Source organism: Alosa pseudoharengus, unplaced genomic scaffold, assembly GCF_046254945.1.
Source record: "Alosa pseudoharengus isolate Yale_2024_CS ecotype anadromous, Long Island Sound unplaced genomic scaffold, YU_APseudo_1.1 YU_APseudo_1.1_scf_4, whole genome shotgun sequence".
In the NCBI taxonomy this organism is placed as follows: Eukaryota; Metazoa; Chordata; class Actinopteri; order Clupeiformes; family Clupeidae; genus Alosa; species Alosa pseudoharengus.
In genome coordinates, this window is record NW_027468774.1 from 9,184,617 (window position 1) to 9,211,377 (window position 26,761).

The window sequence follows — 26,761 nt, forward strand, 5'->3', positions numbered from 1 at the left end:
ATATTGTTACACTAGTATTTTCTTCATTTATTTTCTATTCTATTTCTTGTTATTTGTCCTGTTGGTCTATTATTATGACCGCGGTCATATAGGGATTGTCAAAGTTTTTTTTTTCTTTTTTCCGTCATCTACTTCCTGAATGTTTGGTCAACGGTACCCGGGACACCGAAACACCGGGACACATGACATTTGGTGGGTATGAAGCCCCACTAGACTTTTACGGAAAAACATTTTTGCCCCCCCAAACTGGGCCCCCCGAAAAAAAATAAATACAATATCTTTCTGCTTTAATTGCCCCTATCTTTAGTTAAGATGTTCAGAACTGCACCAATTTTTATGTGTAAGACATTCTCTGGGGGTGTGTCAAGTTTCGAAGAGTTTCATCCATGGGGGGGGGGGGGTCTAAAAAAATTAAGTTATGTGTACATTTAGTGACTGTACATTTATTGGCCTGTAGATGGTGGTGTTGAGCGAAGGGTTGCTGGAAGAGGCTCTTTCTTGCAAACATACATACATACATCAACACATACACACGCACATACACATGCACACATACACACACTCACATGCACAGACACATGCATCCACATACACAGACACACACAAACACACATACACACACGTACGCATGCACACATACACACACAGACAGAAACACACATCCACATACACACAGGGATCCCCCTTAGGGATCAATAAAGTATCTATCTATCTATCTATCTATCTATCGGTATCGGCAATTAGAACAGCCGATACATAATTACAAATTCAGCAGGATTAAAGGGAAACCAAATATTCATCATTATTTGGCTGCATTTCCAGTATTGGCGTTATGTAGTTTGTCCACCAGGTGGCGCATTTTAATGCACTCGTAATTCCCTGGAATTACATTCTCTAGTTATTATTATTGGTATTATTATTATTATTATTATTATAAACCCTAAGCAAACAAAAACACTGAGGTTAAAAGATGGCAGGTTTTTGATGAAAAAATGCTTGATAATATCCTGAAAATATATTCAAAATAATTAATGTGTAATACCCCAGTCCTATAGTTGTGATACCCCAGTCCTAGTTGTAATACCCAAGTCCTAGTTGTAAAACCCAAGTCCTAGTTGTAATATCCAAGTTCTAGTTGCAATACCCCAGTCCTAGTTGTAATGTCCCAGTCCTAGTTGTAATGTCCCAGAGTGGATACAATACTTACAGTGTGATGAGAAGAGGTGGCTCAACCAATATGAGTTCTTGATAAATTTCCAAAAGAATCAATAAATAGATCTATCTACTGTCTCCTTCCAAAAGAATCAATAAATATATCTATCTATCCTTCCAAAATAATCAATACATATATCTATCTATCCTTCCAAAATAATCAATAAATATATCTAGCCTTCTTCAATCCAAAAGGATCAATAATCTTATCTATCTATGTATCTATCGTTCTTTGAAAGCGTTTACTGCAGAGCCAGGCTTGATCTGAGAGATCTTATACTGAGTGCAGGGGACAGTGTGACATGTATCTGAGAGGAGGGACTCCTTTAGAGGTGTGTGTTGGTCTTATCAGGTGTTTAGGTTTCCATGCCAGTTTATAAGTACTCCACAAATGTCAGTAAATGGCATCACGTGTGTGTGTGTGTACATATGTGTGTAGGGCTATGCATATCTATCTATATAACTGTCTATAGTGACTTCCCCAGCCCAGCCTGCAGTGAGTTGAAGTGAAGGCCTTTTTTTTTAATGATACCTTCCCCCTTCTTCCTCAGAGTAAGGTGTGCGCACTCGTGACCTGCTTTATGATTGGTATTACCGTAAACATGGGATCGTCTTCAGAGAGCAGTGACCTAATCCTACATATCTACGGTCAAAAAGGTACGTGGGGTGGAAAGTTTTTTTTTATGAGTATATAGTAATGCTCTGGCTTCCCAGGTATTTTCCCATTACCATACTGCATGTAATGGACACAAACACAAGACAACCACAATCACCTTTAATATCTTCTCCGTTATTTCAAACAATTTACTCCTTTTCTGATTTTCTTTCATCAGCATAGGTTAAAATGTCATAACTCCTCAAATATTTATTATGTACATCTATATTTGTGTTTGTGACTTTTGATGATGCACACAGACCTTGTGCAATAAGCATGGTATCATTTGATGATAGAGAAGAAAAAACAATCTGGGTGGTTTAAACTCTGTGGTCATGGTGGAATCAGAACCCTCTGCTCTGGGATGAGAGATGGCTCATCACCATAGCAATGGAATGTTATAGCGAGGCACTAGCAGTGTTCAAGTTCAAGTTTATTTATATAACACATTATCATTCAATGTGCTTTACATTTTATGCATATGACACTATATCAATCAATATATACAATAATTATATATTGTATAAAAACAATTTAAACAGCACTACAGTTCAGTTTCGTTTAGGGGTTTGTATTTCTTTGTTTTCCTTAGTTAGTAAGTTTACATGTTACATGTCTGTTAAACATCTGTCCTTAATCAAAGATGTCCTGTTGCCTTAAAGTATAATTATACAGAATGTTTTCACCTTGTATTAATGTTTTACAAACATAATCAAAAATGTCAGGTAAAATGGTTAAAAGGCAAAGTAACAGAAATGTTCAGCTATTCTTCATGGCCTATCACCAAATTGCTTCCTTGAAACTCCTTCTTTCTGGTTAAACCTTTCAGATTCCTATGCATGCAAACTGTGAAAACACTCTATTTGTGTGTTTCATTATTGGTGTATGTTTAACATTTACTTTTACTCATTGTAGTAATCATGGTCATCATGGTGTCAGTGGATTATAAATTCAGTATACCTGAACATTTAAATGTGGCCTAAATATTGTTACCCTAGTATTTTCTTCATTTATTTTCTATTCTATTTCTTGTTATTTGTCCTGTTGGTCTATTATTATGACCGCGGTCATATAGGGATTGTCAAAGTTTTTTTTTTCTTTTTTCCGTCATCTACTTCCTGAATGTTTGGTCAACGGTACCCGGGACACCGAAACACCGGGACACATGACATTTGGTGGGTATGAAGCCCCACTAGACTTTTACGGAAAAACATTTTTGCCCCCCCAAACTGGGCCCCCCGAAAAAAATTAAATACAATATCTTTCTGCTTTAATTGCCCCTATCTTTAGTTAAGATGTTCAGAACTGCACCAATTTTTATGTGTAAGACATTCTCTGGGGGTGTGTCAAGTTTCGAAGAGTTTCATCCATGGGGGGGGGGGGGTCTAAAAAAATTAAGTTATGTGTACATTTAGTGACTGTACATTTATTGGCCTGTAGATGGTGGTGTTGAGCGAAGGGTTGCTGGAAGAGGCTCTTTCTTGCAAACATACATACATACATCAACACATACACACGCACATACACATGCACACATACACACACTCACATGCACAGACACATGCATCCACATACACAGACACACACAAACACACATACACACACGTACGCATGCACACATACACACACAGACAGAAACACACATCCACATACACACAGGGATCCCCCTTAGGGATCAATAAAGTATCTATCTATCTATCTATCTATCTATCGGTATCGGCAATTAGAACAGCCGATACATAATTACAAATTCAGCAGGATTAAAGGGAAACCAAATATTCATCATTATTTGGCTGCATTTCCAGTATTGGCGTTATGTAGTTTGTCCACCAGGTGGCGCATTTTAATGCACTCGTAATTCCCTGGAATTACATTCTCTAGTTATTATTATTGGTATTATTATTATTATTATTATTATAAACCCTAAGCAAACAAAAACACTGAGGTTAAAAGATGGCAGGTTTTTGATGAAAAAATGCTTGATAATATCCTGAAAATATATTCAAAATAATTAATGTGTAATACCCCAGTCCTATAGTTGTGATACCCCAGTCCTAGTTGTAATACCCAAGTCCTAGTTGTAAAACCCAAGTCCTAGTTGTAATATCCAAGTTCTAGTTGCAATACCCCAGTCCTAGTTGTAATGTCCCAGTCCTAGTTGTAATGTCCCAGAGTGGATACAATACTTACAGTGTGATGAGAAGAGGTGGCTCAACCAATATGAGTTCTTGATAAATTTCCAAAAGAATCAATAAATAGATCTATCTACTGTCTCCTTCCAAAAGAATCAATAAATATATCTATCTATCCTTCCAAAATAATCAATACATATATCTATCTATCCTTCCAAAATAATCAATAAATATATCTAGCCTTCTTCAATCCAAAAGGATCAATAATCTTATCTATCTATGTATCTATCGTTCTTTGAAAGCGTTTACTGCAGAGCCAGGCTTGATCTGAGAGATCTTATACTGAGTGCAGGGGACAGTGTGACATGTATCTGAGAGGAGGGACTCCTTTAGAGGTGTGTGTTGGTCTTATCAGGTGTTTAGGTTTCCATGCCAGTTTATAAGTACTCCACAAATGTCAGTAAATGGCATCACGTGTGTGTGTGTGTACATATGTGTGTAGGGCTATGCATATCTATCTATATAACTGTCTATAGTGACTTCCCCAGCCCAGCCTGCAGTGAGTTGAAGTGAAGGCCTTTTTTTTTAATGATACCTTCCCCCTTCTTCCTCAGAGTAAGGTGTGCGCACTCGTGACCTGCTTTATGATTGGTATTACCGTAAACATGGGATCGTCTTCAGAGAGCAGTGACCTAATCCTACATATCTACGGTCAAAAAGGTACGTGGGGTGGAAAGTTTTTTTTTATGAGTATATAGTAATGCTCTGGCTTCCCAGGTATTTTCCCATTACCATACTGCATGTAATGGACACAAACACAAGACAACCACAATCACCTTTAATATCTTCTCCGTTATTTCAAACAATTTACTCCTTTTCTGATTTTCTTTCATCAGCATAGGTTAAAATGTCATAACTCCTCAAATATTTATTATGTACATCTATATTTGTGTTTGTGACTTTTGATGATGCACACAGACCTTGTGCAATAAGCATGGTATCATTTGATGATAGAGAAGAAAAAACAATCTGGGTGGTTTAAACTCTGTGGTCATGGTGGAATCAGAACCCTCTGCTCTGGGATGAGAGATGGCTCATCACCATAGCAATGGAATGTTATAGCGAGGCACTAGCAGTGTTCAAGTTCAAGTTTATTTATATAACACATTATCATTCAATGTGCTTTACATTTTATGCATATGACACTATATCAATCAATATATACAATAATTATATATTGTATAAAAACAATTTAAACAGCACTACAGTTCAGTTTCGTTTAGGGGTTTGTATTTCTTTGTTTTCCTTAGTTAGTAAGTTTACATGTTACATGTCTGTTAAACATCTGTCCTTAATCAAAGATGTCCTGTTGCCTTAAAGTATAATTATACAGAATGTTTTCACCTTGTATTAATGTTTTACAAACATAATCAAAAATGTCAGGTAAAATGGTTAAAAGGCAAAGTAACAGAAATGTTCAGCTATTCTTCATGGCCTATCACCAAATTGCTTCCTTGAAACTCCTTCTTTCTGGTTAAACCTTTCAGATTCCTATGCATGCAAACTGTGAAAACACTCTATTTGTGTGTTTCATTATTGGTGTATGTTTAACATTTACTTTTACTCATTGTAGTAATCATGGTCATCATGGTGTCAGTGGATTATAAATTCAGTATACCTGAACATTTAAATGTGGCCTAAATATTGTTACCCTAGTATTTTCTTCATTTATTTTCTATTCTATTTCTTGTTATTTGTCCTGTTGGTCTATTATTATGACCGCGGTCATATAGGGATTGTCAAAGTTTTTTTTTTCTTTTTTCCGTCATCTACTTCCTGAATGTTTGGTCAACGGTACCCGGGATACCGAAACACCGGGACACATGACATTTGGTGGGTATGAAGCCCCACTAGACTTTTACGGAAAAACATTTTTGCCCCCCCAAACTGGGCCCCCCGAAAAAAATTAAATACAATATCTTTCTGCTTTAATTGCCCCTATCTTTAGTTAAGATGTTCAGAACTGCACCAATTTTTATGTGTAAGACATTCTCTGGGGGTGTGTCAAGTTTCGAAGAGTTTCAACCAATGGGGGGGGGGGGGTCTAAAAAAATTAAGTTATGTGTACATTTAGTGACTGTACATTTATTGGCCTGTAGATGGTGGTGTTGAGCGAAGGGTTGCTGGAAGAGGCTCTTTCTTGCAAACATACATACATACATCAACACATACACACGCACATACACATGCACACATACACACACTCACATGCACAGACACATGCATCCACATACACAGACACACACAAACACACATACACACACGTACGCATGCACACATACACACACAGACAGAAACACACATCCACATACACACAGGGATCGATCAATAAAGTATCTATCTATCTATCTATCTATCTATCGGTATCGGCAATTAGAACAGCCGATACATAATTACAAATTCAGCAGGATTAAAGGGAAACCAAATATTCATCATTATTTGGCTGCATTTCCAGTATTGGCGTTATGTAGTTTGTCCACCAGGTGGCGCATTTTAATGCACTCGTAATTCCCTGGAATTACATTCTCTAGTTATTATTATTGGTATTATTATTATTATTATTATTATAAACCCTAAGCAAACAAAAACACTGAGGTTAAAAGATGGCAGGTTTTTGATGAAAAAATGCTTGATAATATCCTGAAAATATATTCAAAATAATTAATGTGTAATACCCCAGTCCTATAGTTGTGATACCCCAGTCCTAGTTGTAATACCCAAGTCCTAGTTGTAAAACCCAAGTCCTAGTTGTAATATCCAAGTTCTAGTTGCAATACCCCAGTCCTAGTTGTAATGTCCCAGTCCTAGTTGTAATGTCCCAGAGTGGATACAATACTTACAGTGTGATGAGAAGAGGTGGCTCAACCAATATGAGTTCTTGATAAATTTCCAAAAGAATCAATAAATAGATCTATCTACTGTCTCCTTCCAAAAGAATCAATAAATATATCTATCTATCCTTCCAAAATAATCAATACATATATCTATCTATCCTTCCAAAATAATCAATAAATATATCTAGCCTTCTTCAATCCAAAAGGATCAATAATCTTATCTATCTATGTATCTATCGTTCTTTGAAAGCGTTTACTGCAGAGCCAGGCTTGATCTGAGAGATCTTATACTGAGTGCAGGGGACAGTGTGACATGTATCTGAGAGGAGGGACTCCTTTAGAGGTGTGTGTTGGTCTTATCAGGTGTTTAGGTTTCCATGCCAGTTTATAAGTACTCCACAAATGTCAGTAAATGGCATCACGTGTGTGTGTGTGTACATATGTGTGTAGGGCTATGCATATCTATCTATATAACTGTCTATAGTGACTTCCCCAGCCCAGCCTGCAGTGAGTTGAAGTGAAGGCCTTTTTTTTTAATGATACCTTCCCCCTTCTTCCTCAGAGTAAGGTGTGCGCACTCGTGACCTGCTTTATGATTGGTATTACCGTAAACATGGGATCGTCTTCAGAGAGCAGTGACCTAATCCTACATATCTACGGTCAAAAAGGTACGTGGGGTGGAAAGTTTTTTTTTATGAGTATATAGTAATGCTCTGGCTTCCCAGGTATTTTCCCATTACCATACTGCATGTAATGGACACAAACACAAGACAACCACAATCACCTTTAATATCTTCTCCGTTATTTCAAACAATTTACTCCTTTTCTGATTTTCTTTCATCAGCATAGGTTAAAATGTCATAACTCCTCAAATATTTATTATGTACATCTATATTTGTGTTTGTGACTTTTGATGATGCACACAGACCTTGTGCAATAAGCATGGTATCATTTGATGATAGAGAAGAAAAAACAATCTGGGTGTTTAAACTCTGTGGTCATGGTGGAATCAGAACCCTCTGCTCTGGGATGAGAGATGGCTCATCACCATAGCAATGGAATGTTATAGCGAGGCACTAGCAGTGTTCAAGTTCAAGTTTTATTTATATAACACATTATCATTCAATGTGCTTTACATTTTATGCATATGACACTATATCAATCAATATATACAATAATTATATATTGTATAAAACAATTTAAACAGCACTACAGTTCAGTTTCGTTTAATCTCTCTTATTTCTTTGTTTTCCTTAGTTAGTAAGTTTACATGTTACATGTCTGTTAAACATCTGTCCTTAATCAAAGATGTCCTGTTGCCTTAAAGTATAATTATACAGAATGTTTTCACCTTGTATTAATGTTTTACAAACATAATCAAAAATGTCAGGTAAAATGGTTAAAAGGCAAAGTAACAGAAATGTTCAGCTATTCTTCATGGCCTATCACCAAATTGCTTCCTTGAAACTCCTTCTTTCTGGTTAAACCTTTCAGATTCCTATGCATGCAAACTGTGAAAACACTCTATTTGTGTGTTTCATTATTGGTGTATGTTTAACATTTACTTTTACTCATTGTAGTAATCATGGTCATCATGGTGTCAGTGGATTATAAATTCAGTATACCTGAACATTTAAATGTGGCCTAAATATTGTTACCCTAGTATTTTCTTCATTTATTTTCTATTCTATTTCTTGTTATTTGTCCTGTTGGTCTATTATTATGACCGCGGTCATATAGGGATTGTCAAAGTTTTTTTTTTCTTTTTTCCGTCATCTACTTCCTGAATGTTTGGTCAACGGTACCCGGGATACCGAAACACCGGGACACATGACATTTGGTGGGTATGAAGCCCCACTAGACTTTTACGGAAAAACATTTTTGCCCCCCCAATCTGGGCCCCCCGAAAAAAATTAAATACAATATCTTTCTGCTTTAATTGCCCCTATCTTTAGTTAAGATGTTCAGAACTGCACCAATTTTTATGTGTAAGACATTCTCTGGGGGTGTGTCAAGTTTCGAAGAATTTCATCCATGGGGGGGGGGGGGGGGGGGGGTCTAAAAAAATTAAGTTATGTGTACATTTAGTGACTGTACATTTATTGGCCTGTAGATGGTGGTGTTGAGCGAAGGGTTGCTGGAAGAGGCTCTTTCTTGCAAACATACATACATACATCAACACACACACACGCACATACACATGCACACATACACACACTCACATGCACAGACACATGCATCCACATACACAGACACACACAAACACACATACACACACGTACGCATGCACACATACACACACAGACAGAAACACACATCCACATACACACAGGGATCCCCCTTAGGGATCAATAAAGTATCTATCTATCTATCTATCTATCTATCTATCTATCTATCGGTATCGGCAATTAGAACAGCCGATACATAATTACAAATTCAGCAGGATTAAAGGGAAACCAAATATTCATCATTATTTGGCTGCATTTCCAGTATTGGCGTTATGTAGTTTGTCCACCAGGTGGCGCATTTTAATGCACTCGTAATTCCCTGGAATTACATTCTCTAGTTATTATTATTGGTATTATTATTATTATTATTATTATAAACCCTAAGCAAACAAAAACACTGAGGTTAAAAGATGGCAGGTTTTTGATGAAAAAATGCTTGATAATATCCTGAAAATATATTCAAAATAATTAATGTGTAATACCCCAGTCCTATAGTTGTGATACCCCAGTCCTAGTTGTAATACCCAAGTCCTAGTTGTAAAACCCAAGTCCTAGTTGTAATATCCAAGTTCTAGTTGCAATACCCCAGTCCTAGTTGTAATGTCCCAGTCCTAGTTGTAATGTCCCAGAGTGGATACAATACTTACAGTGTGATGAGAAGAGGTGGCTCAACCAATATGAGTTCTTGATAAATTTCCAAAAGAATCAATAAATAGATCTATCTACTGTCTCCTTCCAAAAGAATCAATAAATATATCTATCTATCCTTCCAAAATAATCAATACATATATCTATCTATCCTTCCAAAATAATCAATAAATATATCTAGCCTTCTTCAATCCAAAAGGATCAATAAACTTATCTATCTATGTATCTATCGTTCTTTGAAAGCGTTTACTGCAGAGCCAGGCTTGATCTGAGAGATCTTATACTGAGTGCAGGGGACAGTGTGACATGTATCTGAGAGGAGGGACTCCTTTAGAGGTGTGTGTTGGTCTTATCAGGTGTTTAGGTTTCCATGCCAGTTTATAAGTACTCCACAAATGTCAGTAAATGGCATCACGTGTGTGTGTGTGTACATATGTGTGTAGGGCTATGCATATCTATCTATATAACTGTCTATAGTGACTTCCCCAGCCCAGCCTGCAGTGAGTTGAAGTGAAGGCCTTTTTTTTTAATGATACCTTCCCCCTTCTTCCTCAGAGTAAGGTGTGCGCACTCGTGACCTGCTTTATGATTGGTATTACCGTAAACATGGGATCGTCTTCAGAGAGCAGTGACCTAATCCTACATATCTACGGTCAAAAAGGTACGTGGGGTGGAAAGTTTTTTTTTATGAGTATATAGTAATGCTCTGGCTTCCCAGGTATTTTCCCATTACCATACTGCATGTAATGGACACAAACACAAGACAACCACATTCACCTTTAATATCTTCTCCGTTATTTCAAACAATTTACTCCTTTTCTGATTTTCTTTCATCAGCATAGGTTAAAATGTCATAACTCCTCAAATATTTATTATGTACATCTATATTTGTGTTTGTGACTTTTGATGATGCACACAGACCTTGTGCAATAAGCATGGTATCATTTGATGATAGAGAAGAAAAAACAAGCTGGGTGGTTTAAACTCTGTGGTCATGGTGGAATCAGAACCCTCTGCTCTGGGATGAGAGATGGCTCATCACCATAGCAATGGAATGTTATAGCGAGGCACTAGCAGTGTTCAAGTTCAAGTTTATTTATATAACACATTATCATTCAATGTGCTTTACATTTTATGCATATTACACTATATCAATCAATATATACAATAATTATATATTGTATAAAAACAATTTAAACAGCACTACAGTTCAGTTTCGTTTAGGGGTTTGTGAGTGAAACTCTTGTCTGCACCGACCCAGTGTTCAACAGAAAGAAGCAAACCCAGCCCTAATTGTGGAAACAAGCAAACCCAGCCCTAATTGCCAATGGAAATATTGTCTCAACTGTGACTGTCCAAAGAATATCCTTGTTTTCGGTCGTGTCCCATATAGCCAGTGATTGCTCCTTTCCAAAGGTACGAGCACGAATCACGAGATGCCAGCTGTCTTTGCCGTCCGTCCCACGAGCGTCCTATTGATACATCCAGTACACCAGCTGCTTATTGTTGAAGAAAAAACGCTTCCTTATGTTGGTGTACACACTGTGCATGGTGAGCAGTCTCCTGCCAGACAGATCTGGCAACCCTAGGGCCTGGTCACCTCTATGTGGACGACTGTGTGTGTGTTTGGGGGCAGGAGAGGGGTACAGGGGTGGAGCTGGAGGAGAGGGGTACGGGGGAGGGGCTGAGGGGTACAGGAGGAGCTGAGGGGTACGGGGGAGGAGCTATGAGGTATGGGGGAGGAGATGAGGGGTACGGGGGAGAAGCTGAGGGGTACGGGGGAGGGGCTGAGGGGTATGGGGGAGGGGGTGATGGGTACGGGGGAGGAGCTGACTAGACTCCCAAGAGAGCAGCAACTTCCGAGTCGACCTACTTCCTCACAGTAAGTAGTGCTAATGTCTAGTGTGAAGCCCGTTTGGACTTTGTAACGCGCACCTGCAATAAAACTGTGTTACGTTGAAGGTGAATGACTTCCAGTCACCAAAGGCAGGAAATGGGATGGACGCAGCATATGCCTCTCCTTTCCTTCTGTGTGTCCTCTTGCCCTGTAGGCCTCCAATACCTTCACTGCAAACTCCTCCGAGGTTTACCTGCATGTCTTACTGTAAGTTCAACACATGCAAAACACACCAGGAGGGAAGCTGGCTAGCAGAGTGACGTCAGGGTTTGGCTGAGGTTGTAGTCTAATCTGTTTCAACAGAAATGTTTTAATAATATAGGCTACTCTCTCTCTCTCTCTCTCTCTCTCTCTCTCTCTCTCTCTCTCTCTCCTCTGTGTGTGTGTACTGTTGTACTGTATGTGTTTGTGAGCATGAATACTCTACATCTCCATCCCAAACCTGCCCAGTCTGTGATGAAACACCAAAGTCAGCTGAGAAAGAAGCTCTCAGTTAAAAGCACTGCTGCAGACTGATGCCCCAGACACCAGGCTTGGGGAGAATCAGGAAAACCAAACTTTTATAAACATGTATGTATATGGATATATGGCTTTTCTCTGTATTGTCATTCATTTATCCATTGATCCACTATAACAGCAGGGAAACATGAGGGATCAGCTGGTATGTCTAGATCAGGGCATGAAATTGGCACACGCCAAATGCGGGTAACTTTTGTGATTGGCGGGTGAAACTGTCAATCTACCTGCCACGTTGGCGGGTAGCCAATAAGACAACACAACACTGAGCAAGGAGATGCACTGTCGGGATTGCCGTAGGAAATGTACTCTTTACTCCGCTACATTTTCAATGTAGAAAAGAAACAGGGCTTCAGAAAGCATTGCTACTTTTCCCCGCGATTATAAAAGTAATGGCTGGCCTATGTAGCCTACTACACAGAAGTAGATGTTCTATATAGCTAACAACTCAGTTAACGCAATGACGTCCTGCCAGTTGCAGCATCTCTGGTGAGGCTGCCAGAGTGCCAACGAGACTAGAGGTATGACATGACACGGAAACTTCCACATATATTCATTTCTGGCCAGCATCGTTCAACAAGCACATTGGACAAGGAAAGTAGGCCTACAACTTAATTTACAAGCAAAGCAAATGCACTGGAAATCGAGCATACAAGTTAGAAAAAGCCTAGCATTCAATTATGTAGCCTCAATGTTGCAGGACATGACATGAGACGGTCGGCTGAGAAAACAGATAGCCTGCTCTGTCGCTCTGCCCGAGTGGATATGCCTAGGCTATTATAGCCTAAATATAGGTCTACCCATAATATAGCCATTGTTTTTAGGTTACATTGTCTGTATGGTTAAGTTATAACCAGACTTCTAGCAATGCAAAGCAGAAGAATCAGCTGCAATGTATTGGAAGACTGCTTTTCAATCCATAGCCACGTAATGCTTATTCTGTCTATGACAAAGTATATTAAATAAAATATATTTGAATTGGGCTTTTAAAATATGTTTGACTATATGATTAGCCTACAGAGGAGGAGAAAAGCAAAATAGGCATAAAGGATACTTTTGTATCCCTTTAAAGGTCCATCAAAAATATAAAAATGTAGGCCTACAAAAAAAGTAACTTGTTAGGCCTACTTGAGTAATTTATTAACAAAGTACTTTTTTACTTTTACTTGAGTACTGTAATGTGTATTCTGTACAAGTTCAAGAACCATTCTTATGCATTTTCTGAGTCGTTCACCTTTATTTTGGGCACAAAATAATTTTGGCTGGTAAAAAACCACTGTGGCAGGTGGATTTCAAAATTCACCTGCCACAGTGGCTGGTGGCCAAATAGGTTAACTTCAGGCCCTGGTCTAGATTATTGTAAGACTTTATTGTTTTTTTTATGAGACAAGTAGAAATACAGTCACATATTCATATATTAATGAATAAACATATAATTACACATAATCAAGTTCTTATCTCAGTCACAACTCAAAATCATGTCTTGGACCCAAAACCAACCAAACACTGCTTTAACCCTTAGAACCCTAAGCTGTTTTTATGGCATTTTTTACTACCTTTATTCATAAGGATTTATTCTGGTCATTGTAAGTGCCACACACACATATTATATATTGTTTTTTCAGCAGAGGCTAGGCTATCATGTATTAGTACTAGCATTGATTTTATTTAGATTTTTAAAGAATTAAAATATAAAAAGCGTATTATAAAAATTCTTATATTTTGACATGTATCTCACCACAGCAAGCTCATAGCTCTACATGCATTTCATGTGTGTGTAGGGCAGACTGTCCTGAATCTGGCAATATCATTGCCATGGTGGAGGGATTCTCTGGGGCTGAGCAATTTACAGACATATGTGGTGTGCGCCTTACAGAAATAAATGCCATTTTTTATTTAGTGATTAAAAATGACCTTGCTGCGCTCTATATCTGTGACACGAACTGATCTGACCTGACTTGACCCGAGTTTACGTGTTAGCCTGTGTGTGCCTATGGTGTGTGCACTCATGATTCTCTACAACTTTTACTGCATTGCCATGAACAAAGTAAAAGCAAAAAAGGTGTTATTTAGACTAACACACACACGGATGTCCCCACAAAGCCTTATTTAGTCTAACACACACGGATGTCCTAACAAAGCCCTATTTAGTCTAACACACACAGATGACCCAACAAAGCCTTATTTAGTCTAACACACACAGATGTCCCCACAAAGCCTTATTTAGTCTAACACACACGGATGTCCCCACAAACCCTCACTTAGTCTAACATACACTGATGTTTCCACAATGGTTTACTTAGACTAACACACACTGATGTCTCCATAGGGCTTTACTTAGACTAACACACTGATATCCTCACAAAGCCTTATTCAGTCTAACACACACGGATGTCCCCACAAAGCCTTATTTAGTCTAACACACACAGATGTCCTAACAAAGCCTTATTCAGTCTAACACACACGGATGTCCCCACAAAACCTCACTTAGTCTAACACACACTGATGTTTCCACAGAGCTTTTCTCACACAATTTCTTTGTTTACACACACAGTTTATATACAACGAGGTGAAAAACCCCCACTTCTGTACAAAATCTTACTGCTTTGATTAGTCAGAATATGTTCAACAAAACATTCCCTCACTGATATTCCCACAATTCCTTACTCAGAGAAACACAACAAAAAACATTTAAAGTAATTCAATATATACCAATATTAATAACCAATAAAATAAAAAATGAATAGAAGATTATTTTGAGAATAACAAAAAACACACAAACACACACACACACACACAAACAGACAAACACACACACACACACACACACACACACACACACACACACACACACACACTCAAGATCACTCTGCTGGAGCTCCCTCCGTGTCCTGTCCAGCAGCCTCCTCCATCATTTGTTTGTACTGACTCTTAAAAAAGCCCGCCTACAATAAACAACAACAAAGCCATAAACAAAAACATTAATAAAGACAGAATGAAGCTGCCATGAGCTACTCTGAGATTTCACTGTACACATCTAATGGCAAACGACTCAGAGCCAGATCAGCGGCGGGTCTGGGCCGATGCTGACCCGGAGCCGAGGTTCGTCTCTCTCACCTTCACCAGGCCTGCAGTGATGAGCGCAAGCAGGATCAGCCCGCCAACTGTCCCCCCGATGATCTCCTTGGTGAAGTTGGGGACGTCGTACACCTCCACGATAGTCTTGATCTGCAGGAAGGAAACAGGAGCCACAGTCTCACATCTGTGTTCTACACATCATGAACACACAGAATACCCTGGAATTCCAGAGTTCTCGCGAGAGCACAATGGAATTGTCTCTGCAAGACACTCTGGCAATGAGCAATGATGCACGTTACTTTTTCCCCTTGCATTCCGGGGAACCAGTAAACTGATGAAGACAGTGCTGCAACGTTGGAGGACACTGAGGAATTGGTGTGTTACCTTGGAGACAGGGGGCTGCTTCCTGGAGTCTGAGAAGTAGATGTATTTGTTTTGGTCGTACTCCATCGTCGCCTCGGTGATCAGTGCCAGCTGAGCTTCTCTGAGCCCAGTCTGTTTGAGAAGAGGAAGAGGAGGGGAAAGTGTTTGTTGTTTGTACATAGTATGTACATTCGGAAAAAATTAGACCAGTCCTCTAAAACTATTTCTACGCTACGCGGGTGAAGCGTTTGTTTGATACTATGTACATTCGGAAAAAACTAGACCAGCCTTCAAAACTATTTCTATGCTATGCGGGTGAAGCGCTTCAGTTGCTGACCCGGTGTAGCCCGGGCCTAATGTGTGATTTAGTAGTAAAGTATGTACTATTGTGCTGACACATGTGGCTGGAGATTTCTAAACCAATCGAAACACGTCCTGTATGCCTCCTAGCCTTGTGTGCCTCCTAGCCTTCACTGTGCCTCCTAGCCTTGTGTGCCTCCTAGCCTTCACTGTGCCTCCTAGCCTTGTGTGCCTCCTAGCCTTGTATGTCTCCTAGCCTTGTATGTCTCCTAGCAGTGATGTAGTATTCGAGTCCGGTCTCGGACTCGAGTCCGGTCTCGAGACCGATTTCTGCTTTCTCGGACTCGACTCGGACTTGTTCCTTCAAAGACTCGGTCTTGACTCGGTCTCGGACCACAGTGGGAGGAGAAGGACTCGTAATTTCAGACCGAGTCCTCGAGACCAACGCATTTTTTTTATGTTCATATAAAAAAAAAAATCAAAATGAAATTTCACGGCGGCCACGTCTTTGCCCCTTGTTGGCCTTGGTGCCCCCTTCTTTCAATATTCTGCTTTGCGTCCGTTTAATAGCGATTTTTATTTAGCCTATAGCCTGTCAAAATAATCTTAGCATCACAGCGCAAACTAATTCAGTTTTACACAGTGCATGGCAAGACAGAAAGTGCGTCCAAATTCACCCATTCTTCTCAGTTGAAATACTCGCAATCGCTAAGCCTACTCATCACACAGGCACATGTATCACATCACATGAAAGAACTTTTTCTCAGCTTTTACACAATGTTAGCCGCTAATTGCTGTGGTGAACGGTTCGTGAGAAAAGTAAATAATATAATTACATTTAATCATTACGTCTACATAAGGTGCTACACCCATCTCCCTACCCATTCATCTCGGTGGAATACTTCACGAACCCTTTGTTCAACACATGACCATATATCAGAATAAACAGCAGACCTTACCGAACACAAAGGTGTAAAGCAGTCCCCTGTACAGTAAGCCGTTCCAGAGTGTTCCGGTTAAATTAAAAATGTAATCTGCAGCAAGGTCTACATTCATGTCTCCAACTTTGGTCTTTAGGTTTCAAAATGTGTTTAAATCGTTCTTCATGATTTCATAACAGGCCAAATACAAAATAAATGTTACAAATATTGCCTAGATATAGGTAAATATTAAAATCAGAGGATATACAGCTGAGTAAGAGTTTGTGAAAGGAGTCTTAATGATCAAAAAATGCTAAGCATGCATCTAGGTTGCATCAGTTTCTTAAAGCTGAGCTGTGCTTAAATTGTTCAATACATGATTCCATAACAGGCCAAATATAAAATAAATATAAATATTAAATATAGCCTATACATCTAAATATTAGATGATCAGATGATTTACAGTTCTATGCAATATGTAATATGTCATGTTTCATGTTTTTGTAATGTTTCATACAGTGATTCAGGTCTACTGCTGTGAATAGGCTAAATACAACTTTGATTATTTTTATAGCCTACTACTGTATAGTTAACTTTGACCTTGGTGCCCTGACATGTGGCCTTTGTGCCCCCCACCAAATATGCCCAACTGAAGACCAAGTGGCCTTGCCCCTAAAATGGTGAAATTCCAAGCCTGGGCCTAACTGTTGATTATTAATTGGGGTGATATTAAATCATATGAAAACTGACATGTTTTTATGGTCTTGGTCTCGACTCGGTCTCGACTCCTAAAGGACTCGGTCTCGACTCGGACTTGCTTCCTCAAAGACTCGGTCTTGACTCGGACTCGACTGTATTTGAAAACCAACGGACTCGGTCTCGACTAGGTCTTGACCCTTCAAAGACTCGGTCTTGTCTCGGACTCGGCATAGGCGGTCTCGTCCCCATCACTATCTCCTAGCCTTCACTAGCCTTGTGTGCCTCCTAGCCTTCACTGTGCCTCCTAGCCTTGTGTGCCTCCTAGCCTTGTGTGCGTCCTATCCTTCACTGTGCCTCCTAGCCTTGTGTGCCTCCTAGCCTTGTGTGCCTCCTAGCCTTGTATGTCTCCTAGCCTTCACTAGCCTTGTGTGTCTCCTAGCCTTGTGTGCCCCCTAGCCTTGTGTGCCTCCTAGCCTTCACTAGCCTTGTGTGCCTCCTAGCCTTGTGTGCCTCCTAGCCTTCACTAGCCTTGTGTGCCTCCTAGCCTTCACTAGCCTTGTGTGCCTCCTAGCCTTGTGTGCCTCCTAGCCTTCACTAGCCTTGTGTGCCTCCTAGCCTTCACTAGCCTTGTGTGCCTCCTAGCCTTCACTGTGCCTCCTAGCCTTGTGTGCCTCCTAGCCTTGTGTGCCTTCACTAGCCTTGTGTGCCTTCACTAGCCTTGTGTGCCTCCTAGCCTTATGTGTCTTTGGGGGAGGATTTAGAGACAAATCCGTTGCTACAGTGTAGCCTTGTAGGATTCTGCTTCGGTGGGGTCAAGGCCTCCTGACTGTGAACTCTGTCCCATTGTGCCAGACTAATAGCTTCACCCAACTAAGGAACATGATGTGGAGTCTTCCTGTAAGGCCATGGTAGGCATTCCTGAAACCTAATCATTCATGCATGAAATAATAACAGGGTTCCCACGGGTCATGGAATTTCTGGAATATCATGGAATTTTGGAAAGTCTATTCCAGACATGGAAAGTCAGGGAATTTTATTGTAGCAGTTTAAAATTTACTTGCCAAAATACATTTATACAAATATTTCTACGCAGAACTGGTGTATATTGGTTATTTGCTTCACTGCTTCCTTGAGTATCCCAACTGTGTTTATTCAATGGGCATTTATTTATCTCCCACTCTAAAAAGTAAAATATTCTTGAATGCTATACGTTAGTAAATACTACAGTAAGTCATGGACATTCTTTTTTTGTCAGGGAAAGTCAGAGAGAAGTCATGGAATGTTACATTAGACTTAAGAGTGGGAACCCTGTAATAAGACTCGGTTGGAAAAGAGGGTGTGATTTCTTTACCTTCTCAATCCAGGTAGAGCTCACATTTCCCGAGATGTTGAGGAAGCGCTGACTGTTCTCCGTCAGATCGATGTCACATGTAAACACTCTACACTCGGCCACTGAACAGTCCTGATGAGAGAGAGAGACAGAGGGCCGTGGAGAGAGAGAGAGAGAGAGAACAGTGGAGATAGAGAGAGAGAGAACAGTGGAGAGAAAGAGAGAGAGAACAGTGGAGAGAGAGAGAGAGAACAGTGGAGAGAGAGAGAGAGCAGTGGAGAGAGAGAGAGAACAGTGGAGAGAGAGAGAGAGAACAGTGGAGAGAAAGAGAGAGAGAACAGTGGAGAGAAAGAGAGAGAACAGTGGAGAGAGAGAGAGAGAGAGAGAGAGAGAACAGTGGAGAGAGAGAGAGAGAGCAGTGGAGAGAGAGAGAGAGAGAACAGTGGAGAGAAAGAGAGAGAGAGAACAGTGGAGAGAGAGAGAGAACAGTGGAGAGAGAGAGAGAGAGCAGTGGAGAGAGAGAGAGAGAGAGCAGTGGAGAGAGAGAGAGAACAGTGGAGAGAAAGAGAGAGAGAACAGTGGAGAGAGAGAGGAAGGGGAAAGGGGGAAGAGATGAAGAGGGAGGACATCAACACCTAGACACCTTCACACACATGAACAATTCTCTCTCTCACACACACACACACACACACACATCAACACCTAGACACCTTCACACACATCAACACCTAGACACCTTCACACACATGAACACTTCTCACACACACTAACACACACACCAACACCTAGACACCTTCACACACATCAACACCTAGACACCTTCACATACATGAACACTTCTCACACACAAACACACACACACACACACACACACACACATCAACACCTAGACACCTTCACACACATCAACACCTAGACACCTTCACACTAAGGCTGTCACTTTACGTTCGAAAATCGATTGCACAATCGATTGGACCAACCAACACAAGTTTCGAAAACTAAAATAGGGAATCGATTTTAACCAAATATGTACACTATTAATTTTAAACGAATTAAACAAATGAAAAAGATAGATGTAACAAAACTCAGGAACAAGCAGAAAAATAACAAAGAATTCCAAAGTGCAGTTAGCATTGCGAAAGCTAAAAAAAAAAAATTCCCACCAATTTTACGCACCGGAAACAGCTTTTTCAATTGGCTGCTGTGCTGCTGGTGTTTTGCCAAAAAAGTGAGGACAACGCGATCAACCTGTGCGACATGAGAGATATGAGTGATAGGCCCTAACAACTTGAGGAGTTCGATATGGAAGCACTTCGGGGTTTGGGTATATCAAACTATGGAGAAGGACAAAGCGGTATGCAAACTGTGCAGTTGTGAGTTCTACGTATATTGTTTGACATTTTTAATTGTAAACGCAGCCACGTTGAATCCTGCAGTAATGTTTTTCACTGATGTTATGGCAGTCCACTCTGCTTATTGTTTTTCGAGAATGTTGCACTTCTGTTTGTCATTGTGCACGAAACTTCACGCCATTGTGCGTCTTCAAGCGCCCCCTTTACGTTCGTCCTAATGCCTGTTAGTTGTTCGTGGATTGTCCTATATTTGGCGTTGAAAATTGAAACGTCTTTAGACATGAAAATGAACAATTCAATGAACAATTATGTCTCAAGAATCGAACAGGATTTTTTCACAAAAGTGACAGCCCTACTTCACACACATCAACACTTCTCACACACACACACACACACACACATCAACACCTAGACACCTTCACACACATCAACACTTCTCACACACATCGACATTTCATACACACATCAAAACATCACACATGAAAACTACAAACAAACATGAACACCAAGCTGTTACACACACACACACACACACACACACACAGGTCTGTGTGGTCCTAAAGCATTCCAGAGTTGAAAAACATACAGTAAAAGCATTTGAGGATATGAGAATAATGCATAGGAACACATGGAAGGAAAGCAATGGTAAACTTACCAGGGTGAGATCTTTTTGCAATTTCTTTATGACATCTCCCACAGGCTTCATGTCTTTATAAGTACGACATCCATTAATCATCTAAAACAAAACACATTTATCTAACTTAGATATGTGCATGTGGTCTATAAAACACACATTGTCTTAATGCAGATTAGAGCTCAGGGTCTTCAGGTCTCTCTTCTTGGGGTGGGCTATAGACCTACCATGGTAGCAGCCAGCTGAGCAGGAAAACGAATGTGTAATGACACTGTGAAATGTAATGATGTATCACTTGTAGTACTTGTAAATGTCAATAATGAAAAGTTGTGGTAGGTTGGGAGCTTTAGACTTTGAGGGCTGAACAGGCAAACAGCCACTATTTCTGACACCATCAGGTAGCTGATGAGACACAAGGCAACTATTTGGTTCTGGCTCCGTTTTGGCCCAGAGGCTCTGACCTGGTGCTGTGCCACTCTGTGGCTGTCTCTGGTTCTGGACTGGTTCTGTTTTGGCCCAGAGGCTCAGCCCGGTCGTCTGCTGCTCTGTGGCGATCTGTCATACTGATACTTTCTGCTCTCAGTGGACTGTGTTCCTGTTTCTGTCTTTGTTCCCCTCACCTCTAAGCTGTCCAGATACCCCCCTCACCTCTAAACTGTCCAGATAATCCCCCCCTCACCTCTAAACTGTCCAGATAATCACCCCCCTTACCTCTAAACTGTCCAGATAATCACCCTCCTTACCTCTAAACTGTCCAGATAATCACCCCCCTCACCTCTAAACTGTCCAGATAATCACCCACCTCACCTCTATGGGAGAGCACTAGGTAAGTTGTGTCCAGATATTCTCTTCCTCACCTTTAAACTGTCCAGATCTGTCCAGATGTTCTCCTCCTGCAGCTTGATTGGCACCTTCACAAACACAGTCACTGTCAGGTCCCTCCACGCATTCACCACCTGAAGTACAGAGAAGAGGAGGATGATGGAGGAGGAGGGAGAGAGAAGAGAGAATGAGATGGAGTGAAATAAACAAATGTTAGGAAAAGGACAGGGAGATAGAGAACAGAGAGAGAGAGATAGAGGAGAGGGCAGAGAGGGGGTGGGTAGAGGGTCACTATTATCCAAAATCACAACTGGAGGGGTGCTGCAAACTGCCACCCACAGACCCAGTGAGTTGACATGAACAATACCTGTAGATTCTGCTGCACTGGTTTGGCCAAGTTGTTCTCCCCAGCAGTGAAGTTAATGTAGTTTGTGGAGTCATCAGACCTTGAGGGAGAGCGCTCTGAATCAGTGACTTATGTATGTGTTTGCCTATTTATATAATGTGCATAGAGACAGACGACTGGACGACGTGGAATTTGGATATATTATACCACAATATTCATATCCATTTACCGGTATATAATTAAACATTTTCCTCCCAAAATATTCCTGTAAAAGCATACAGTCACCTTTTGATGACAATGTAGATGCTGTACTTGACTCTGATATCTTTGGTTATGGATGTTATGCTGTCTGGGGCATGCTCTCCATTACCACTGTGGGGCAGTAGAGAGCTTGGGTCAGTGCTCATTACAACATTACAGTAAGCCAACACTTCCCCCTTTCACAACATTTACACCATTGTTGCCCTGGCAACATCATGAGAAACAAACCCATTTGGTTTAGTGGCTCTTTAAAATGTCTCTGTTCTAGACAATGTCATTTTACGTAATATGGGAAGCATTTATAAGGCTGCTCATGTGTGCAGTGAAGTGTTTATTAGCAACATATGTCTGAGATATTAACCCACTGAGAAATGAATACCTGTCAGCTTTTGCTGTGAAGTTCACCCGCTGGCCTAAACGTCCACTGCTGTCAATGCCATACTGAATCACAAACACTGCCTGGAATCAGAAGAGCTAGCGTCAGCATGGACATCTACTCGTTTACAGTTTTTTACAATTGTTTACACACGTTTTCAAAACTCTGTGTCTATTTTTCAAAACTCCACACACAAAACCCACAACTGCTCACACAAAATGCAAAATGCCTCAAATCTCCAGCAAAATGACACACAACATTCAAAATGTCAAAAACACATGTTTAAATCAAACATTCGCCTCACATTACAAACACTTTTGTCATAATATGACATTTTGGATACATCATGTACACACTGTTGCTCAAAACCTAAAGCTCTTCTGTCTTAGGCTTTCTATATGTATTTCCATACAAGAGTGAAAGTTACGGTATCAACAAAGAGAAGTTGAAATACACAGTAAAAATGCAAGCAATATTGAAACCAAAAATAGTGATTTTTCCCAAATAATTTGCTGTTGTGAATACAGTATTTTACAGCAAACAAGAAAAAAAGCAAAGAAGAATACAGTGACCACCAGATGTACATGTAGTTTTGAAAACACTGATTTTTTTTTTCTTCTAAAGACAAGTGTGTGTGTGTGTGTGTGTGTGTGTGTGTGTGTGTGTGTGGGAGGTGGGGGGGGTGGTCGTGTACAGTATGTATTCATAGGCCTATAAACCCTTTCAACTGCAGAAACAAACAATTGTACAATTTTCTGGAGGCACAGAAAAATGTATTGAGCTAATGGTACTGTAACATGGGGACAAACAAAAATAGAGTAAAAATACAAATTTTACATAAAGTTACATGTAACTTTTTGTAGAACATTACTGTAAGCTGTAAGTCCGATTACTGTATTTTCTCTATTTTTAAAGTATCTGCATTGGTTCTGAATATTTCAACCGGAAATCCTCTAGGAGCAGATTGAAAGGGTCTATACCTATATAGAGAGTATATCTATTCATAGACCTATACTAAGGCAATGATTGGATGGTGTTCAGTAAAGTAAAGAGTGTTTGCACATGTGAAGAGAAAGAGTGAAGCACTGGTGATTTAATGTGGCATTTTGATAGGTTGTGTTTAAAGAACGAAATCAAGTTACTTCCTGTTAGATTTTTGTGTGTTAGGTAGAAAATTGTGTGTGGTGTTTTGCAAAATGTGTTTTAGTCAATTGAAAACTGAGTCAAACACTGAGAATTAGTGTATGGTTTTGCAGATATGGTGTCAGGTTATGATGTTTGGAGAACATGTTTAGAAAATTGTGTGACAAGCAAAGATTTAGTGTGTAAGCAGTTGAAAAAAACTGTATGTGTGTATGGGTATGTGTGTGTTTTTGTGTGTATAGGTATATGGATATCTCTCTCTGGCTGTGTTTCTGTTTGTGTGGTTGTGTATGTATTTATTTCTATGTGTTTATCTCTGTCTGTGTTTGTGTGTCTGTGAACTCGACCTTATCGCCGGCTTTGAAGACAGGCCTGCTGACATCACAGGTGGTCAGTCCAGGAGTGACTCTATCCTCACTGTCTCGAGACGTGCACTCCACCCGACCCTGCACCACAAACACACAGCAACCAGCTGCATGACTCAATATTTACGTGTGAGTGTGTGTTTGAAAGTAGCTGACAGCCATGCGTTAAATGGATATATGACTCATCATTGCACAGGATAATTCCGGTATTTAGCACTTTGAGTCCCTTTTATGGTTTGTTTTGGATGAACTAGAGTGGTGGACACCGAAATTTTGACGATGTGTCCCGTCTCGACTTTCTGACTCGTTTTGAATCGCCTTTGACTGTTTCAGAGTGGCTGGCTACAGGGATGCACAAACATGTCCTTAAAGGAGAATTCTGGTGTGATTTTGACCTAAACTGTGTTGAAACATGATACCGAGTGTGAACGTATGTCTCATAGCTTACCTCGGCTTGTCCCCTGCACTCAGAAATCTGGCGCTAGTTAGCCAATGCTACCAACAGTTTTTCGTTGCGGTGCCTCGGGCATCGGCCTAGCCATGCAAATAAATCACTGTTTTACACCATTTACGAGGCTCAAAGTAGCTCCATACTTCATTGGTAGACTTCCGAGGGCCTTGACATTTAAAACGAGACATTGAGAACTTTGAAAAAGCACTGGTAGTTTATTTACAAGACGATTTATACAGACAGTACCTTAAGGAATTTTACCGTTCAACGCCATCTTGAATTTAGTCACGATAAGTCGAGCGACGAGTACGAACAGGTATGATAAATGGATCAGATTCCAAAAAGGGGACAATCCGAGGTAAGCTATGAGACATACGTTCACACTCGGTATCATGTTTCAACACACTTTAGGTCAAAATCACACTGGAATCACACTTCTCCTTTAAAACAACCCTTAACGTTCGTTTTTAAAACTGTGCAACTCACCGAGTGGTTAGTGGTGTTTGTTGATTATTGAAAACAAATATATCGGCGCAATGTGTGATTTCAATCCGTGTTATTTGCTATTGTGGAACTATTTTTCAGATACCTCACAACCGCGTATAAACTTCCGCTCAATATTTGAGTCTGAAGCATATACAGTACAAGAAGGTCTCGCAGGGGAAAGACTGTCAGTACACGATCCGTACCGCCTGCCAGATCCATTCTGCGCATGCGCATAATCTTGCGCATGTGCTGAAGTTCAACGTCTTTTACGATGGTTTACGACACTACATGATCGGTTCTACACTTGCGCGATTGTCAGTATTACCTATCCAGAGAAAACAAAGACTACAACCAAATGTAAACAGACCCCCTTTCCGTTTCCGGTAGCACAGTAATATCAATGAGCAATGAGTCTTCCAACAGAAATCAATGGGATTTTACAAAATGCCAGACAGAAACTGTATTTCAAAATGCCAGACAGAAACTGTATTTCGCTACACTACTTGTTTTGGAACATCAACGAACATCACTAACCACTCGGTGAGTTGCACAGTTTTAAAGGGTTGTTTTAAGGACATGTTTGTGCATGCCCAAAGCCAGCCACTCTGAAACTGTGAAACGAGTCAAAATTTCGGTTTCCACCACTTTAGTTCATCCAAAACAAACCAGAAAAGGGACTCAAAGTGCTAAATACCAGAATTATCCTTTAACTGTTTTGAGAATGTGATGTCAGAGTTGACACAAGCATCAAAACGATCGAGAAAAACTGTAATTTAACTCATTGAATGCCAAGCTGTTTTCGGAAGCTTTGTCCTAGAGTGCCAGCAATCTAGACCATTGTTGATGATTGATGATGAGCTATGAACACATACAATGGCTCGTTTAAAAGGTGAGACTTTAAGCTCTCGGTGGGTGCAAACCGTGTATTTCTACACGCCTCTGTTCCTGAGAAATCCCAAGCTAAACAGTGGCTAGTTTTCATCAAAATCGCTGTTTTTTTCTAGAAATGGAGATAACATCTTTAATGAAATATGAAGTGTTGCCTGTAAACTTTCCGGGAAGTAATCAGCGAGACCTGGCGAGACTGCCACCTAGTGATAGACCCACGAAAATGGCCTGGTTTTGACCTGACGTGCATGCGTCACTGATTCGACCCAAAGCGGCAACCGAGTTATGATAAAATGTCCAGATTGTGCGTTTTCATGAGTTTTCGATCGTCATATATTTAATTTCCATTCATCACAGAGTTCCCAAAATCACATATAAGGTGTGTTAGAGTGCCTAGTTTCGTAATTTAAAAAAAAAGCTAAAAACGTAATATTTTATATTAGTTTTTTGGCACTCAACGCATGGGAAGGAAAAACGTAATATTACGTTTTTGGCACTCAATGAGTTAAATAGTTCATTTTTATGTTAATGTTATGTTTATTGATTGATGTCATTGTAAGTCACTTTCGACAAAACCATCGGCTATTCATTAACTTACTCACTAACACCCCCCCCACACACACACACACACACCTTGTTCTTTTTGAATGTCCTGTATGAGAGCCCAGGGGGGTAGGTGAAGTAGATGTGGGTATTGTAGGAGTTCTCCCCCGTGTTCTCCAGCATCACAGTCACGTTCAGCTCCTGGGTGATGCCCACCTCGAT

At 40.1% G+C, this 26,761-nt stretch overlaps 1 protein-coding gene across 3 annotated transcripts in view; it reads right to left on the bottom strand.

The window, feature by feature from the left end:
* Positions 1-13,530: 13,530 nt before the first annotated feature.
* LOC143101650 (integrin alpha-M-like) overlaps positions 13,531-26,761 on the bottom strand; it is a 65,641-nt gene continuing 52,410 nt past the window's right edge. For all 3 annotated transcript variants that reach the window (XM_076264775.1, XM_076264777.1, XM_076264776.1), the window contains exons 20-30: positions 26,630-26,761; positions 24,154-24,252; positions 22,667-22,746; positions 22,312-22,398; positions 22,048-22,126; positions 21,716-21,814; positions 20,880-20,960; positions 18,894-19,004; positions 15,645-15,755; positions 15,300-15,410; positions 13,531-15,127 (exon numbers count right to left, since the gene is read on the bottom strand). The exon at positions 26,630-26,761 is cut by the window's right edge and continues 10 nt beyond it. In XM_076264775.1, coding sequence (XP_076120890.1) covers positions 15,047-15,127; positions 15,300-15,410; positions 15,645-15,755; positions 18,894-19,004; positions 20,880-20,960; positions 21,716-21,814; positions 22,048-22,126; positions 22,312-22,398; positions 22,667-22,746; positions 24,154-24,252; positions 26,630-26,761 — 1,071 coding nt within the window. In that variant the 3' untranslated portion in view covers positions 13,531-15,046. The remainder of the gene's footprint in view (positions 15,128-15,299; positions 15,411-15,644; positions 15,756-18,893; positions 19,005-20,879; positions 20,961-21,715; positions 21,815-22,047; positions 22,127-22,311; positions 22,399-22,666; positions 22,747-24,153; positions 24,253-26,629) is intronic.